Source organism: Biomphalaria glabrata, chromosome 3, assembly GCF_947242115.1.
Source record: "Biomphalaria glabrata chromosome 3, xgBioGlab47.1, whole genome shotgun sequence".
NCBI lineage: Eukaryota > Metazoa > Mollusca > Gastropoda > Planorbidae > Biomphalaria > Biomphalaria glabrata.
In genome coordinates this window covers 7,626,063-7,645,207 of record NC_074713.1, presented here as the reverse complement: position 1 = coordinate 7,645,207, position 19,145 = coordinate 7,626,063, and the positions used below count along the sequence as shown (strand labels likewise).

General features: G+C 37.3%; 1 protein-coding gene across 2 annotated transcripts in view; it reads left to right on the top strand.

The window, feature by feature from the left end:
• Positions 1-26: 26 nt before the first annotated feature.
• LOC106055933 (uncharacterized) overlaps positions 27-19,145 on the top strand; it is a 43,876-nt gene continuing 24,757 nt past the window's right edge. The window contains exons 1-2 of one of the 2 annotated variants that reach the window (XM_056023147.1): positions 27-179; positions 2,055-4,723. In XM_056023147.1, coding sequence (XP_055879122.1) covers positions 2,078-4,690 — 2,613 coding nt within the window. In that variant the 5' untranslated portion in view covers positions 27-179; positions 2,055-2,077 and the 3' untranslated portion in view covers positions 4,691-4,723. Of the gene's footprint in view, positions 279-2,054; positions 4,724-19,145 lie in introns of both variants that reach the window. The other variant, XM_056023146.1, reaches the window with a different exon arrangement.

The window sequence follows — 19,145 nt, the reverse complement described above, 5'->3', positions numbered from 1 at the left end:
GGGCTATGCGTGTGCGTTACTTCCGTAAACAGAAATGGCGACGACGTTAAAAAAGAAACAGCAGAAATAGCTGCCTCCTCGATTTGCGATCAATACTGATTCCATCTCTCTGCGGCGACTCGCAGTGTCTTAGTGCAGTCTAGAGTTTGGATTGTGTCCCTCGCGCTGATGTGTTTGTGGTAAGTTTTTGTCTGCGAGAAAATGTCAATAAATCAATGAAGCGGTCGTCTTGACTCTCCAAGAACGAAATGGATGTAAAGCAGAGCTTTGAGCTCAAAGTAAGCTGTTGTATAGACTCTTCTATAGACTAATAAATAGGTCTAAATTTAAATAGTCTAGAAAAGTTGACCTTTTTTAATGCGGACAATAAATAATATTGGTAAAAATAGATTTAGAATATAGATCTAGTCACTGGACTGAAGTAAATCTAGTCTAGATTCTATTTCTAACTTTTCTTTGACGTCACTTTGACTGAGTCTAGACTAGAGACACTAGAGTACTTATTTAAATAACAGCCTACTTTAACTCTAGAGTCTAGTAGAGTGACTAGAGTAGAGTCTAGATCTAGATATTAAATCGTAAAAAGATCAAGAGAACTACACAACTTGCATAAATTCCATAGATCTAATAGATAGACTTCTAATTTAAAAAAAACAACTAGATCTAGATTAAAATATCACAATTACCCACATTCCTAGATATAGTATTATAGCCTACTTCTAGAGATATCTAATCTAGAATCCTAGTAAAATATAGATCTCAATCTATACACATTTTCATATTGTAAAATTACTTTGCAATCAAATCTTATCAACTTAATCAACACAACAGTAAAATACAATCACACAGAGATCTTTATCAATTTTATGTAATAGATCTATATAGATTTTGTATCTAGACTAGATCTATATTAATGATATAGATTAGAGTCTACATATATCTATAAATCTTTAGATGTACATTGTAGATATAAACCTATACATTTTTTTTCTAGATTTTATTAATATAAATAAAAGTACATTTAGATTCTGATTGGATTAAAAATAGCAGATAAAAACAGCTGAGTGCCATTTTATTTGAAAAAATTTGTTTGAAAAATGTCATTCCTATTTTTAGAAACAAAATGAACTTTAAATTGACAGTGACTAAAGAATTGCTACTAGATCTGTCTAGAATCTAGCTCTTACCATTCTATGTAAAAAAAAAATAAATAATTTATTGATATTATTAGAAATCTAGATATATATTATTTTGTTTTTCTTCTTGAATTGTTTTTGAATTGGGTACACTGTATATTATATTTTATTTCAAATTTTAAGCAAAATTATCTCTATATTTTTTATTTATCGCTTCATACAATAATATTATATTATAGTCAAGACTTACATAAACATTAAAATCTAACTCTAAGATCTTTAAATGCCATTAGTATTTATAAAATGCCTTCTAATTGATTTGAGACCTTTTTGTAATTCTAAAAGTTTTTGTAAATGGCTTATTTAATAATAATCATTTTTGTCTTCAAGTCTGAAGATTAAGGAGGAGTACTGTATTTCACATGGGCACGAGAAATCTAGCTGTGACGGCACATCTTTTCTTAATCCAATCCATTGTTTGCTGGTGGCTGATTTCATTTCTATTTTAACCCTCTTGAACGGTATCATTCTTTTGGTCTAAAGTGTAAGATCTCCAGCTGTCTCTTTTGGAATCCATAACTGCCACTTTTTCTTCACTATGCCAACTGAGGCGAACTGGTCACTGAGCAGGCTTTTTAAACATTTCGGGAGGGTGGGGGAAATACCGTCCTCATTGACATTTAAGCTCCCCAAAAAAAGAAAACTTTTTGGGATGCAGTATAGGTACCATATCAAGTGCATCTGTTGAAAAGCATGTTGTACCTCTACACTAGTCTACACCAGGATTGAACAGAACATCTCTATTGGTAGTGTAGTCTTGCATTTATATTTCTTTTTAAACAATGAACATATTGTATTGTGTGTGTATATACTGGCCTATTGTTTATCTTTTCATATTATAATTCTTGTACTTTTCAGACACAAGAACTTGAAATTTGGCTATGCACAGAGTCTTCAACATTAAACATAGAATAGTTAGAAGAGAAGAAATACTGAGAGCTCCTCTTGCAACTTTTGATACTATTGATCTTGGTGATGAAGATGTCAACTCTGATGGTACACAAAGTACAACATTCAAAAGCAGTGACAATTCTTCATCTAGTGTGCAGCTGCTGAACACCAAATCACAGGAAGCATCACTTCATGATGGACGTTTAAAGTCAACTGGAAACATAGGGGCTAACAATTCTAAAAAGGGCCTGTCTCAGGCGGGTGGGGAGGAGAAAGGAGGAAAGGAATCTGATGCCGCAAAGGAGAAGCAGGGAGCCAGCAATCAGAGTGAGAATGTAGAAAATAAAAATGAGAGTAATCTAGCGGCTTCTGGATCTGATTCTCTTGAGAGATCTGAATCACATCGACCCGATTCTCTGCCGCAGAAGAGTGAATCTCCATCTTCTAGTAAGCAGAAAGATGCTGAGAAGCAGGATGAGAAACCTTCATTCACCAGCGGCTTGAGTCGACAAGGAACAATCGGAAGAGTAACCATTCCTATAAAAAAGCAAGATTCTGACTCTTCCTCTAGCTCAGGCTCGTGTAATGAAACAACTTTTAAGTTTCAAGCCTCCCGTCCTTCCATTGGCCACTTAGACTATACGGATGTAGATGGAAACTTAGATGAACATTGCTTTGATAAAGATACTCACCTGTTCCCTGAAAATATTGACCCTAGTCAGATTCTTTCCCCTTCTAAACGTAAAGCTTATGAAAGACGCATTGAAAGGTTGAGAGTGACCACATCACCCATTGCTCGTCCTCGCAGTCATACTCCGATTAGTGTTGTTACCCTTGATGAATATGCAAATATCAGCTCTCCTGAGCTCTCCCCTGCACCCCCTTCTCTCATTCCAGACAAACTAAAAATAACTCTGCCTTGTGATGAGTTCACACTAAAGCCAAAAACACCCAAACTTCAAAGTGCTAAAAGAAAAGATTCAGATGAAGTTTGCTTTGAGTTTACAGAAGAGATACTCTTCAGCCGCACAAAATCTGCTTTGGTTGTGAGCGAGGATGGTCAGATTCCTGTTTCCCCTAGAAGGGTTCTCATTCCACCAACTTTAACACCTTCCACATCACCGAAACTCTCAACTGGCCCAAGATTCCCAGGAACTTCTGCGGGTGATGATTCCCCCAGTGTATCTCAGCTGCTGTACATCCAACAAAATGAATCATCTGTTTCTTTCTTTGGTGATGCAGTAAGTGAACCACAGGAAGAGAACTGGGCAACTTTTCCAGAGAGCTTTTCTCTGGGCTGTCCAATTGAAAACAACAATGTTGATGTGTGTGAAAAGCTTAAATGTGATAATATTTCAAGTATTACCTCAGATTCTTGTGATGATGATCCTGGGACACCAGAAAATCGTTGTGTAAAATGTTTCTTACCACTAAGTCAGCATAAAAGTTCAGTTTGTGAGTTTGTTGGCAATGAACAGACAATTTGGACAAACCTTTCTAATCACCAAAACATTTCTTCTGAAGATCCTGGCCTTTCTACAGTAACACTTGAGGTCACCCCATTGATAAAGAGGTTTACAGAGTTAGACTCTGAAGAAATACTTACAGTTGAGATTGATCAGTCAGCTAAATTGGTTGCTATAGATATCAAAACTGCTGCATCTTATGAAGAGGGACAAAAAGTATGTGAAAAATTCGAGGATAGCAACTTTTTGCAGCTCTGCTCAGAAAACTGTGTTGAAGTTCCGTCAAAAAAAAACAATATAGAGGAATCTGCTGTGAATTTGCCTTCAGACCTCCATCCTTTTCCTGTTTCGGATGAAGTAAATAAAAGCCAAGGTGCATCTTCCAATGAGCCATTGTCTACCTTTGGTCCCAATACTGCTGGTCATCCTGTACCTTCAATACTAACAGATGACGAACTTTCTCATTGTTTTGTAGAGGATGAAAAAGATATATCACTCTCTTTTGGACATTTTGACCAATTTCCATCAACTCCATTAGAGTTTTCAGTCCCCAGTGTGAGCATTACTGGAGATAATTGTAATTCTTCAGCTAACAGAGTGATTGAAGGAAGACCAGAATCTTTGGAAAAATCTTCATTGCCTCCAGTGGATTGCTCAGCTTCTGTTGATCTTAATCAGGGATTTCAAAATATTTTAACAGAAAGACCACCAAGCACAAATCCCTTTGATGAGCTTCAAAATAATCTACCAGACCGACCTCCAAGTACTAATCCTTTTGAGGAATTTCAAAGTATACCCAATCGGCCGCCTAGTGTAAATCCCTTTGAGGAATTCCAGAACATTACACCACAACGACCTCCGAGTACTAATCCGTTTGAGGATTTTCAAACACTTACACCACAGCGCTCCCCCAGCACAAATCCTTTTGAGAATTTTCAAACTCTGATACCTGTTAGATCTCCAAGTACAAATCCATTCGACTTTTTGTCTAATGTTGTACCAGACCAACCACTTAACATTGAACCTTTAGAGATCAATTTTGAGTCTCAAGTGATAGTTTCAGAGAATTTCAGTCAGCTTCCTTCTGAAGGTCCTGGTCAGTCTAGTGACCTGCTGGACTTTTTATCATCTTCCTAGATTTTGTAACTCAATTTGTTTAACTCTCTTTACGTAAGTATCAACATTTTTTTTTTTTCATGTTTTTTTTAATGAATATTCATGAACTTTTGCATAGTAGGTAACTGAAACCTGGGAAGTAAAGTGAACATTTGAATCGTTTACTGATATAAGCTCAGATTCTATGGCAGAGAGGCTAAATCCGCTTGAGCTACCTATAAAGGGGCTTGAGGTTCGACACCTGAAAAAGCAGAGTTGGATTTACTAAGGGACTAAAGACAGGATGAAAAAACTTCTCCCAGATATCCCCCCCCCCCTCCATTGTGTCACAAATGAGATTGGACCATAGTGCTCTGAGCATGCTAAAAGCATGAAAGTTGCTTATAGCAAGAAAGTTGCGCTCTATAAAAGCTATTCATTACGCTATCACTTTTGTACATTAAAGTAGGACTGCTTCTTTTTAGAAACCACTTAGAATTAGGGGCTGGTTTTTTTTTTTTTTCTAAAAAAAAAATTATAAAGATTTCCATGCCTTGTGAATAATAAGTGTTATTAATTCTGTACCTCTATGTCCAAGTTAAAATATGATTTGTTTTTCATCCTGAAGATCCTCCCTTTCAGATTATATTAAAATCTTAAAGACCTTAAGTCTGAATTAGGGTTAAAAATAGAGAGTGTGCTGTTTTTTATGGTCAGTGTGTACAAGATTCATGTGACCAGAAGGATTTACTTTAATTTACTCAAGAGTAATCATTACACCTTATATGTGAATGGGTCACTATACAGTGCAAGGTGCTAAAGCATCACAATTAATGACAAGTTTTGTTGTTTTTATTTTGTTGAAGAAATTCAGCCTTTGTGGGTGTTTGAAAACAGATGCACTGTGGTGGTCAGGATTTCTTTTTATACATTTGAAATGTTTTAGAGTGTAATAAGTTTTTATTGGTAAATGAAATCAGTCTTCACTTTCAGTATAAAGGAAAAGCTATCAGTTTAGGTGAACAATGGAAAAGACGTTTGGTTGGTCCAAATGTTGCCGAGTAATCTCCCCTATCAGAAAGAAGGAATACTAGACAGAGATATATGAAGATTTAGTCTGTTCACTTTTGTATGGGTCATATACATGTCAGTGTATCGTATATGTTTAAATCACAGAGTGTCTAATGCCTCGCAGTGTGTCGTACACGTTACAATGTGTCAAATGCTTTGCAGTGGGCCTTATTCCTGGCAACGTGTATCATATAGGTCGAAGTGTCATATATATTGTTTGGCATCATGTACATGGTGATGTGTGTCATATATATTGCAGTGTGTCATATGCATTGCAGTGCCATATACATGGCAGTTTATGGCATACTTGGCAATGTGTCATACACATGTTAGTGTATTGTAGACATGGTAGTGTGTCGTAGACATGATAGTGTGCCGTATGTTTCCCACAGCGACAATTGCATCTCAGTGTGTCATGACTGTTGACTCAATGAATACTTGATTTGGTCAATGATGCTTTCCTACTTGAGTGTGTAAATGATAGTGAAATGCTTTGTAAGAACAGGAATGATTACTTCAGTTATAAATAGACTCCAGTTATCTAGAAACTTGATTCCGGAAAAGTATCAACTAACTTACAGTTTTTCTATCTTTCATATATATATATATATATATATATATATATATATATATATATATATTACTAGCCGGATATGACTCGCGACCTGCGGGTCTTAGTTTGGATATTACTATCTACTGGATTGAATTTAGATCTAAAAATCTATGTCAAACTTGGAGAATGTTCCCTTCAAATTAAAAAAAAAAAATTTGCCACGAAAATATAAGTAGAGTATGAAAATGGGTTTACCCGTTCAGCCGACATATAGATATCCAATTTAAATTACTTTGAAAAAGGGTTTACCTGATTTGTCAAAAAGTTTCGTTATTTCATAAAGATAAAATTAGGTACTTTTTGTCAATTTTAGGGCTCTCCTGTTGTGGGAGGGACATTAAACATAAACTACGGTCTCCGCCATGATCTAAGGAACTTTTATGTCAAGTTTCATTAAGATTCATCTGACGGTTTTGATTTTTATTCCGGACATACATACGCCTTTCTTTCTGCTTTATATATTAGATAGAAGAGAGAAAGAGAGAGAGAGAGAACCTACAACCTGCTTACCCATTTTTTTTCCCCTAAGTTTCTTTTATTTTATTGTTGCTTCTTGTTGTCCTATCTCATTCTTGAGTATAGATCATTACGCGCCTTTAGAGTCCTATCTCGGTCTAGGATGTAACGATTTTCTCATTTGACATGACACCTTAATTGAATTGGACGACCTTCGGCTTGGTTTATCTTGTGACTAGAGACACAGATTCAATGATACTGCCATGAAATGTGCCCAGAAAGTCTGCCCCGATTTCTTTTTAGACGTGTGTGTGTGTGTGTGAGGGAGAGAGTACTGAAGAGTGTGTGCGTGTGAGGGAGAGAGTAATGAAGTGTATGTGCGTGTGAGGGAGAGAGTAATGAAGAGTGTGTGTATTGGTCATTCAGCGCAAATACAATGATTGAAATGAAGAGTTGGAAAAAGAGAGTTAACAGAAAAAACTGAAATAGTTTTTTTTACGGTTCCCGAAAATAAAACGTTGCTGCTAGTTTGGTGTGTTCTGTCCGTCCTTACGTCCGTCTGTCACGTTTAGATCTCAAAAACTAGATTTAAGCAAAATTCGTTTTCATGATATAGATGCAAAGGCTATTTTTATCTTCTAAAACCGATTTATTTTTTAAATTAAATATATAAGCCATTAAAAAAAAAGAGAAATACCTTTTTTAATATAATTTACCATTAATAATAATAATAATAATGACCTTTACATCATCTACCCCATAGATCGTAAGGTCTGAAAGGGGAACAAAAAATAATAAGATAAGATAATTTTTACAATAAAACAGGGTTGGCTATATTAAAAGGTGGTGATTATGTTGTAAGTTTTTATAACAAGGGAAAAAGACGCTATTAGTTTTGTGTGGCTGTCCGTTCGTTCGTCCGTACCGTTTAGATCTCAGAAACTAGAAGAGAAAATGAAAATCGGACATCATGACATTTGAGATCATTCAAAGATCTTATGCAACGGCTACTTTTTCACTTTTCCGAAAGTGAACCATCTAATTTTAAAAAAATTATTTATGCAAGCAGATTTTTCAAAAAAAAATTACACTATTTTTCAATGAAAAACTTCAGGGGAGGTACCTTTTAAAAAAAACGTCATGGACTTCTTCATTAATAACTCAAGCTTCATTCATAGATTCGCGCATTGGTACAAAAAAATTTGCATCTAAGGCCACAATGATAAAAGTGTCAATGGATCATTAGTTCTAGATCTAGATCTACTAGACTTACATCTAGATATAGACTTAAGTTCTAAACTTAGATCTATTTCTAGATCTAGACTTTGATCTAGTTCTAGACCTAGAATTAGATCTTGAATCAGATTTAGATCTAAAACTAGGTCTAGATCTAGCTAGATCTATGTCTAGTTTTTATGACCAATGACAATGGAGATATTAATTTTTATTTGCGAGGGTTAAGTCTTGTTGTACACAATTGTATGGATAAGGTTAATAATTATTATTTTTTAAAAATATAAGTGTACGCTTAATAAATATATGGAGAAGCTGTGGTTGGAAGGGTATCCTGGTGAAGACTCTAGGTGGACCACTTCGGGGGCCGATTTTGAGTTTGTGTTTCCACACAAACTGTCTTTGTAACCTTTTTACAACGACTTTGTTGAACAGAGTGTTATATTACATACTATAAATTTGAGATGATGTGTTTTCTGTTATACGAGCTACCGGTACTAACAATTTACTGATAACATGTTCATGTATACAGGCTTACACATATCGCATCTGATTTTGTGTGAAAGCTGAAAGAATAAACTCTATTTGTAATCTTGTTTCAATATAAGATGATGACTAAATTGAGATAACAGTAAACGTATTCATATTATCAGCCCTCTGTATCACTTTCACTGGGGACCATCAGACCTACACAACAGTATTCATATTATCAGCCCTCTGTATCACTTTCACTGGGGACCAGGAGACCTACACAACAGTATTCATATTATCAGCCCTCTGTATCACTTTCACTGGGGACCATCAGACCTACACAACAGTATTCATGTAACCAGACCTCTGTATCACTTTCACTGGGAACCATCAGACCCACACAACAGTATTCATATTATCAGCCCTCTGTATCACTTTCACTGGGGGCCATCAGACCTACACAACAGTATTCATGTAACCAGACCTCTGTATCACTTTCACTGGGGGCCATCAGACCCACACAACAGTATTCATGTTATCAGACCTCTGTATCACTTTCACTGGGGGCCATTATCATGTTCTTCATCACGCTGGCTATCTCGCCATTCGAGAACCTTCTATTAGTATCCACTTCATCAACCATTGTCCCACCTTACAAAATGTGTCTTGCGTTGTCCGTCAACAGGCTTATAAATGGATGCTGAGGTCACCTAATATCATCCTTCAAGTAATTCACCGCCATTTTGCCCCCGCCCCCCCCAACCCGAAGTGAAGGGGCCTGAGGAGAAAATCGATTACTGTTATTTGCTGAAATTGTTGTATAAGATCGATACCAAGTCCCCCCCCCCCTCCCCGGCTTTCTTCTCCTACTCAATGAGAAGTTGCTTTCAGTAGTAGTAACTAACTTACCTGATTTGATCATGAAAATATTGACTCGAGCTTTGGTCGTCTCCCTAAATGTCCAGATAGTCATGCTTAGTGTTTCAAAATAATCACTGGCGTCACTAGAGGTGCACCGTGTCACATCAGGGGGTGACACTCGTGTAGAACAAAATTTTCACTTTTGGTAAATCACACAACTTTTTTTTCAAAATACCCAACATGATTAAGCGCTTTCAAATTCTGGATATAGATTAAGATATATATAGGTCTCTATTTTGTTATGTACGTGTCGAAAACGTTACATGTTGACGACGGGCCACTAAAGAGTTAATTTTTTTTATTTTAAGGGAAACAAATCTGCTGTATTTCCATTGTAGGCCTAGTTATTTTAGATTTCAATATTCTCTCTGTGGCATTTTACGTCTCGAGAGACGATCTATTCCCTGTGCAACTTCTTGTGTGACTAAAGAGGCCAATCCTTGATACACAGCTGCGATCGCAGGTTGGGCATATTTCAATATTAATCAAGTAAAATCAACATTATTATCATCGAAAGACGTTAACAACAAGATCGATTCCAAACGTTCTTTTCGAACAAGACGTTTCAGCACAATTCTAGAGTGTACTACCGTCTTACATCTGAAGGGACTCGTCTCTTCCAGCGTTCTGTGGGCGTCTTGCTAAACACCAAGGATAGACTTACGATGCTCCAGCCCGTTACAAACTGACATGCTCTAATCCTCGAATGTCTCTCACTCTTCAGTTTTGGCCCACCCCCTTCTCTTATTAGTTTAGGTTTATTTTACCTGCTATCTTCCTACTTGGAGAAATGGTGCTCCCAAGGAAAATGAATTTCTGAAGCTCGGACATGCAATAAAAGTCTTGGAGACTCGTGTTACAGTTGTGTAGCAACAAGTGATGATAGTTAATTAGCTCACTGTTCAGTAAAAAGAGTAAACTATTGATTATTTCTGTTGGGGGATGGGGCGAGTTTTTTTTTTTTTTTTTTTGGTGGGGATAACACCCTGAGCGCACCGGTTGACACCGACCCTAGTGACGCCAGTTTCAATTTTGTTGTCCTCTTCGTTGTTAGTTCAATGCGACTTTGTTTACCATTACCTCTTGGGGGAAAGATTATTAGAAAAACTTATAATCACAAGGAAAAAAAAAACTAGTTAAAAAAAACATTCTTTGATGAGCCATCGATGTACTTTGAAAGAAACAGATGTCACTGATATATATATGTGAACTGTAAAACGTTCTGAGATGAACAGTTGTTAACGTTTGATAATTGGGAACCAGTAGAGATTGTACTTTACCTTACCTTTACCTTTTACCTATTCCTTAGTCTATTGGACCGTTGGGGCACCAAGCAAGACTCGTCGACCGTCCTTCTCCATTCCTCCCTGTCTTTTGCCTTTCAATGGCAGGCCCGTCCATTCTTTTATGTTGTCTGCATGTTCTGTCTGCCTCTTTTTCTTTTTCCTGGTACTGTTCCCTGAAGGAAGGTCTTTGCGAGCCCCGAAGATCTTGTAATATGGCCATAGATTTTGAGCTTGCGTTTTTTTACTATAGTTAGCAGGTCATCATGGGGTCCGATCGCTACAGTAACCCTGTCTCTTAATCTCTTGGTTTGTGATGCGGTCTTTGAACGTGATACCTAGGATCCTTCTGTAGCATCTCAATTCCATTGCTAGGATCTTCCGCTCTAGCTCAGCAGTCGGCGTCCAAAACTCACAAGCATATCAAAATGTGGCCATGACCAGGGAGCGCATCAGTCTGATTTTGGTGCCGAGGGCTAAGCCTTTGTCTTTCCATATTATTCTAAGTTTTGAAAGGGCTGCTGTGGTTGGCAGTGGACTGTGCTATTCGGGCCAATAGTTCGGATTTTGTTCCCTCATCTGAGACGATAGCTCCGAAGTATTTGAAGCTCCTAACACTAGTCAGCTTTTCACCTCCAATACTGATGTCCCTTCTAAAGCCCTGTTGGCTATTGGTCAAAATTTTTGTTTTTTTTTTCGGCATTTATTTGCCTACCATATGCTGCGGAAGTCTTGTCAATGCGCATCACCAGGTCAGCTAGTTCTTCTTCTGTCCCTGCTTGGCCATCAATGTCATCTGCGAAGCGCACGTTAGTAATTCTTCTTCCTCCAATGCTTACAGTACCTTCATAGCCCTCGAGAGCATCTTCCGTTATCCTTTCAAGGAAGATATTGAAGAGTGTTGGTGAAAGTAGGCAGCCTTGTCTTACTCCAACTGTGGTTTTGAACCAGTCCCCAATATTATTGTTGAGGTACACCGCACTAGTGGCATCCTTGTAGAAGCTCTGGATAACTTTGATTATTTTTTTATAAATCTTGTACTTTTCCATAGTCGCCTAGAGTGCTCTGTGCCGCACTCGATCGAAAGCGTTCTTGAAATCAGTAAAGACATGGAAAAGATTCTCTTGGTGTTGGAGAATATTTTTCACAGAGTATTCTTGTACTGCTTGATAAATCTGTTGCCATTGATTTTAACAATGTTGCCATTGATAATAATAAGAATAAGTTGGTGGCCGAGTGGTTAACCGCTAGGCTTACGAATCAATGGGTCTCGGTTTGAATCCCGACAAAGACGTGGATTTCGAACTTTTGGATTTTTAAGACACTGCTATCCAACTCTAATGGGTACCTGACATACGTTGGGTAAGAAAAGACGGTGGATCGTAATGCTGTAGCCATTGATAATAATAAGAATAAGTTGGTGGCCGAGTGGTTAACCGCTAGGCTTACGAATCAATGGGTCTCGGTTTGAATCCCGACAAAGACGTGGATTTCGAACTTTTGGATTTTTAAGACACTGCTATCCAACTCTAATGGGTACCTGACATACGTTGGGTAAGAAAAGACGGTGGATCGTAATGCTGGCCACATTACCTTTACCTATATATATATATATATATATATATATATATAACAATGTCAAGGTCATTTTTGTTCAGATGTGCCCCCCCTCCCCAAAACTGAACGTGTTGACTTGGTTTAAAAAAAAAAAAAGGAAAAAAAGAGGGGTGGGGTGAGCTAATATGCCTTAATTGGAGATTGACGTAGTTTTCATTCAAAACACAATAGCTTCACCCACCTCTGACCCCACACCTGTACATGTTACACCAGCTGACATTGACGTGTTTGGCGGAGCAGAAAGAATGGATTAAAGAATGTTCCTTTTAGAGCGATACATTTCAGGGGCCACTAGAAAAGGCAACGAAAAAAACAAACAATTAATAGCGAATGCTCACACATGCACAAACGTTAATAAAATACAATGACACAATTTTGTGTTTTCTGTTGGCACTAAGAGTGTGCCCTTTTAAAATGACTTTTGTATGGCGCACGTTGATCATATAAGCAAGTGCGCTCCAATCTCTTGTGAACCATTGGGGAAGAGGGCTTAGGCGTTCAGCAAACACAATTCAGCTGGAGTCGGGGTTCGAACACGAGCCCTCTTGATAGACAGCCAATCGGATTTATGCATTCAGCCACACATCCTAATGTGTGGATTTCCTAAAGATAGATGGCTGCATGGTAGTGTGGTATGCGCTCTGGACGACTGTCTCGATGGTCCCGGGTTCGATTCCGCCGTCATCCCCCGCCGTCCTGCAGAAAATGTAGCTAAAATGTAATACTCTAGAACATGGGAGACAAACAAAAGAAAATAAAGTAGGATGAATGCTCCAAGGTTTTAGGAGTGGACTGGGGCTGTTATTGTACTATGCTAGGATCTGAGCACAGTTATAAGAGGCTACTGTAGAAATGTTATGCACTTGCCGGGGGGGGGTAGACTTTTATTTTCCATTGGGATGGAAGACCCCCCTCCCTCCCCGCGGACTGTTTTTGGGTAGGAATGTACTATAGCAGTGATGCTCAACCTAATTCGACCTGCGGGCCAATTTGATTTCCGACACTCGTGTCGCGGGCCACGTGAACGAAAAGGTGCAAAAACCAAATGAAATGGATCTGAAACTATTTGATTTGAAACCCGTGGATCTAGTATTTTATTAATCAAAAGTATATTTGAAATTTAACTTTTTTTTTTCATGCGTCAGAACATGGCTGCTTTTCTCTACTTAAAATATGAGCTACACTGTATGTAGCTTTACAACCGACTCATTTTGTCTCTTTTTGGTAAACATTCCTATCGATCTTCACATCTCTAGACGTAGTTTAAGAATCTTTTATTCGCGGCTCAAACCAAGAATGCCGTCATATTTGTTTTATAATGCCGTCTTTATATTTTTCTTTTTTTTTAACAGCCACACTTCCTTGATGACACAAATATGTTGGCCAAATTAAAGATCCATTCACTTTTCCTGTAGATTTTACATTCAGAGTTTTTTTATAAAGGCACAAAAGTTAAAAGCCATGGTACCAATCCATTAGAGAACAATTGAGGGCCCTAACGTAGATAAAGATATATATTTTCAACCTTGAAAAAAAAATTAGTTGGGGGGGGGGATTTTTTTTACACATTGTCCCGACGCTTTGACAGACGGTTAGAAACACATGGCGGGCCGAATCCTGCCCCCGGGCCGTATTTTGGGCATCACTGTACTATAGTATTCATTTATACTTCTCTACTTAATATAATTATGTTCTTTAAATACTGTATACTGCTAGCTTAGGTGGACACTTTGATCTATTAATGCTAGACTTTAAAATGTATTGCTCTAAAAATAGACTATTTTGCGTGTATGTGTTTTTATGACCAGTACATTCATCGGTATTGCAGTCAGACCAAGTTTCTTGCATCCTCCCCCGCAGTGCTGCGGAAAGGTCATGGCTAACTGACATCATCTCCCGTCTGGTGTTTGATGACAAACTAATGGCCTCGAAGAGGGCGGGGAAGTAGAAGACTTTTTTTCTTAAGTTGTTGAATTATGAATAAATACATCAAGAGCTACTTTTCTGTAGCTGTTGTCTTGCGTTGAAAACATTTGCTATAACGTAATAGCTGTGCAGACAGTGAGGAATGGAGAGAGATGGGTGTCAGATCACGTGTGGTGCCCCAGAGGTCCAGCAGAGTAAGGGACACATGAAGGTGAATTTATCTTCTTCTGTGAAGATAATGGTGAAAGTTTTTATTTGCGCTTGTCTTTTTCGCCACCGTGGTTCACATTGTCTTAGAAGTCTTAGTAGAAATTGTAGCCTATAATTCTCTCATCTTCATTTTTTAAAACAAAAGCTATTTTTTTATGACTAAAAGTTGGCATCAAGTCTATTTTAAAAACGATGAAGACGATGGTAAGATTAACAATAGCCTACTTCTAGTTTCTAGATATGAATATGATGGACGGACAGACAACACAAATACAATAAGGGCTTTTTTTAGTCAATGAAGCTGTTAAAAAATATAAATTTAAAAAAAGGGGTACAGTTCTCTTTGGAACACGAGTTGCACTGTGAGTCTATAACAGAATCAAACGGTTCAGTTTAGACCGCAGACGCATGTAAGTTACACACGATTCTTTTTATAAAGCTTATTTGGTAGTTCCATAACTACATGAAGTAAAAAGTGTGTACACGTTATTTCTCCCACACCCATTCTCGGATCAAGCTGAAACTTGGCGCAACTATTCATTGGTATAGTAAATTAATTACTGGTACTTAATTATTTTGTTTGATACCAACAAGAGAAATTAATAATTCACATATACAGCTAAAAATGTAGGGTTTCGTCCGCTTGGACAATTGAACAGGTTATTTCTCCCACTCGCATTCAAGTGAAAACTTTAAACCATTATTTAGTGTACCTAACAAAAACAAGAATCGATCAAAAAATTAAGCAATGAGTCAGTCAACTATTGCTAATTAATTATTTTCTTGATATCGAATAAGGGAAATTACTTCTACATTATTGAGTTATCCATAAGTGTGGAGTTGTTTTCTTTAGATCTTAGATAAGCTTTTTTTTTTTAAGGACTTTAAAAAATTTTAGCCTGTTTTAAATTAGTGACTGATGTAAATTTTTTTATCCGCGCGTCAAAGTTATGTAGTGGTAAAAATTCTGGCGACTCGTACTGGCTGACTCTTTAGCTCTGCTGTTCATTTAAAATCCCCCTTCCACTGGCAGAAAGTACAGAAGTATTACTGGCAAATGTTAGACATGGTAAACTCAACACCAGCACACAAGTACAGGTAGTCCAGCACTGCTTACTAACGTCCACACTGCCCAATGACGTCCACGCTGCCCACTAGTTCCCTGTATTGACTACTAACGTCCACACTGCCCAATGACGTCCACACTGCCCACTAGTTCCCTGTACTGCTTACTAACGCCCACACTGCCCAGTGTCCGGTACTGCCCATATACGTCCACATTGCCCACTAGTGTGAGCTACTGCCTACTAATCGCAACACTGCTCACTGGCATCCGGTACTGCCCACTAGAAGTCCACGCTGCTCGCTTGGGTTCACTTGTGTAGGTCGAGAAATGTAACTTAACTCTGTTGCCATTTTGATATTAGTTTCGCAATAGTCTTTGTGTGTGTGTAAGTGTGTGTGTTGCCAAGCAACCGTTCATTCTAGTTCAAGAATATTTGTGTTTTAAGCTCGCATCATTTCTCATTGATTTTTTAAAACTTAGATAATTAGATGAAAAAGTTAGTTTTTGTTCGGAGACGGGTTTTGTATGTACATTGTATTCAGTGGGTGCATTACTAGAATTAAAACAAATATTGTTTCCTCTTGACTGAAGGAGTGCGTAGAAGCCAAAGTGTCTCACTTATGAAGAAGATATCTCTCTCTCTCTCTCTCTCTCTCTCTCTCTCTCTCTCTCTCTCTCTCTCTCTCTCTATATATATATATATATATATATATATATATATATATATATATATATATGTATATATATATATATATATATATATATATATATATATATATATATATATATATATATATATATATATATATGTATATATATATATATATATATATATATATATATATATATATATATATATATATATTATTCCTGCAAAAAATGATCACTTACATATGTTTGTCCCCAATACCTTAACAGTGCCTCATATCTTTAGTCGCCTAGCATTCAATTATGTTATGCCACTGTCCTTAACAGTACCCCATACCTTTTCTGCTAGAAGGTCTGTAGACAAAAAAAAAGTAATAGTAGTAGTGTAAGTAAATCTATAATCCATTAATGGTCCTCCATTAGACTTTTTATCAACTTTCCACCGACTGTCATTGACATAAGAAAGAGGTCGTGGCGGACACTGGCTGCTTGGAAGTGTCACGGATGTGTGCACGACGACCTGTCATCGAATGTCACCAACAGAGAATACAAAATACCAAACTTTGAAACCCTTACAGAAAATATTTTTACACAATCAAATATAGAGCCTGGATAAAATCTCTATATAATATGAAATACATAACTAAATTGATAGTAAACAATAGAAAAAAAAACAACGCTTATCTATGGGAAATAAACGCTTATTACTGCTATTTATTTGAACATGGACAGGGCTTAGCTCCTTTTCTGCTATCTAAAACAAAATTAATGAAGTAGTATTAGTTGATTAACTAATCGGTTAAGTTTTGGGTCGGTTCGTGTATTGTCAGAGGCTATGAATAATTATCAAACATTTCAACTTGATCCGAGAATGGGAAATGGGTAAAACCGTGTCAACATTTCATGAGGGGATTCAATCTATCTATATATCCATTTCTCTCATTAAGTAGCATTTATTCCGCTTATTTCAATATTATTTATTTCGGTAAGTAGCATTTATTCCCCTTATTTCAGTATCAAACAAAATAATTAATCACAAACAATTAATTAACTAATTGGTTAATTTTGTGATTGATTCATGTCTTATCAGTTTCAATAAATAATTGTGCAAAATTTCATCTTGATCCGATAAAGGGAAATGGGAGAAAAAAACATGTTCAAACTTTTTACCAGATGTACAGATAGACAGACAGACAGAGTGAGTGAGATTTGTAAAAAATAAAAAATTGATCCACCATAGAGATTGGACCATAGCGCAAAGAGCATGCTAGAACATTAAAGCGAGGTCAATCATCATAGAAGACCCCACCTTTGACCTGTAACGTCGCAACCTGTGTGCAGTGGAGACCAATAGCTTGTCGCCACGTCGTACAGACCAGGCTTTCTATACTATGCCTAGGCAAAGTAGGCAATCAAGAAATTATTTTCTACTTTGCCTGACATCTTATGCCGGTAACGTATTTCCCATAGATCATATATCTGACCAATCTGTGTCATCCATTATGTGAACAGCTTTTGACTTTGGCGGATCTAAGAATAAGAGGCAAACATGCACACACACAAAAAAAAAAACAAGGTTACAAAAGACAGTTTGTGTGGAAACACAAACTCAAAATCGGCCGCCGAAGTGGTCCACCCAGGCAGGCTTCAATATTTTCAGAAAGAACATCCGAATGAAATTATATCAAAGACAAATGAGAGATAAGAATAGAGAAAGAAGGTTAACAGATCGTGTTCAGTGCCCCAACGGTCCAGCAGATCCAAGGATAGGTGAAAGTGAATGTAAAGTTAGATGTGAACCTGGCCTAACTAGTTCCCCTTTTATACCTTGTGGTCTATAGGGCAGATGATGTAAAGTTTATCTGTTTTTGTGGCCTACGGTTAACGAGGGTGTCATGTAGCCAGCACAACGACCAACCGCCTTTACTTTTCCCCAACTAATGTCAGGTACCCATTAGAGCTGAGTGGACTCAGAGGCGTCCAAAGATTCCAGTTAAAAATCCCAGTCTTCACCAGGATTCGAACCCGGGACCCCCGGTTCGGAAGCCTCCCCTGGCCTAACTGATGTCTTATAATTGATCTAATTTTTTGAAAAGGCTCAATCTCTTATTCGAAGCCTCAAAAAAAAAAAAAAAAAAAAAACATTTCCGCAATAAAAAAAAATTCAGGAAAATGAAGTTTACAAGATTACTATTCGTTTTAAATTATGTCAATTTATAATGCATACTAATTAGCTTTTTCTCTTTAAAAAAATACTTGCATAACTGATTTTAAAAATTAGATTTTTCGCTTTCAGAAAAAAAAAGTAGCCGTTGCATCAGAACTTTGAATGGTCTAAAATTGTGTGATGTCCGATTTTCAATATCTTTTCTAGTTTACGAGATCTAAACGGGGATGGACGGACAGACATTTCACACAAAACTAATAGCGTCTTTTCCCCTTTCGGGGGCCGCTAAAAAAGGTGTCACGATGCCATGATTCTGAACAGATTTTTTTCCCCTAAGTTTGTTAATTATTTAGCCAACTCAAGCTTTTAACCCAAAGTAACTATTCGGCTATGGCAATGTTGTTCCACTTAGGAAAGAGAATGTATCGCCCCTAACCCACCACCTAAATGATACCTTTCAGTGGCCTTGTCGTATCTTTGTTGAACGTAATTCGATTACATGTCAGTCTTGTCAGAAACACTAGCCATCATTTTTTTGTTCTCCCTCAGTATTCAGAAATCTGTCGGCTCTGTCCAACGCCTGTCAGCCTTGAACCTGGCCGTTGTGCAGACGTGACTGGCTTTTGCTTCGTGCATTTCTTACGTACCTTGTCTTTCCTTGGTATTTTCTCACTAGATCTGGGTCGTTGTTTGCACTGCTCCACCACTAGATATTTTATTTTGCTCACTAGATCTAGGTTGTTGTGGGGGAAAAAAGTAATGGTGGTATATAAAATCTTTATTCCTGGTCATTAATGGAAATCTCTTGGTAATAT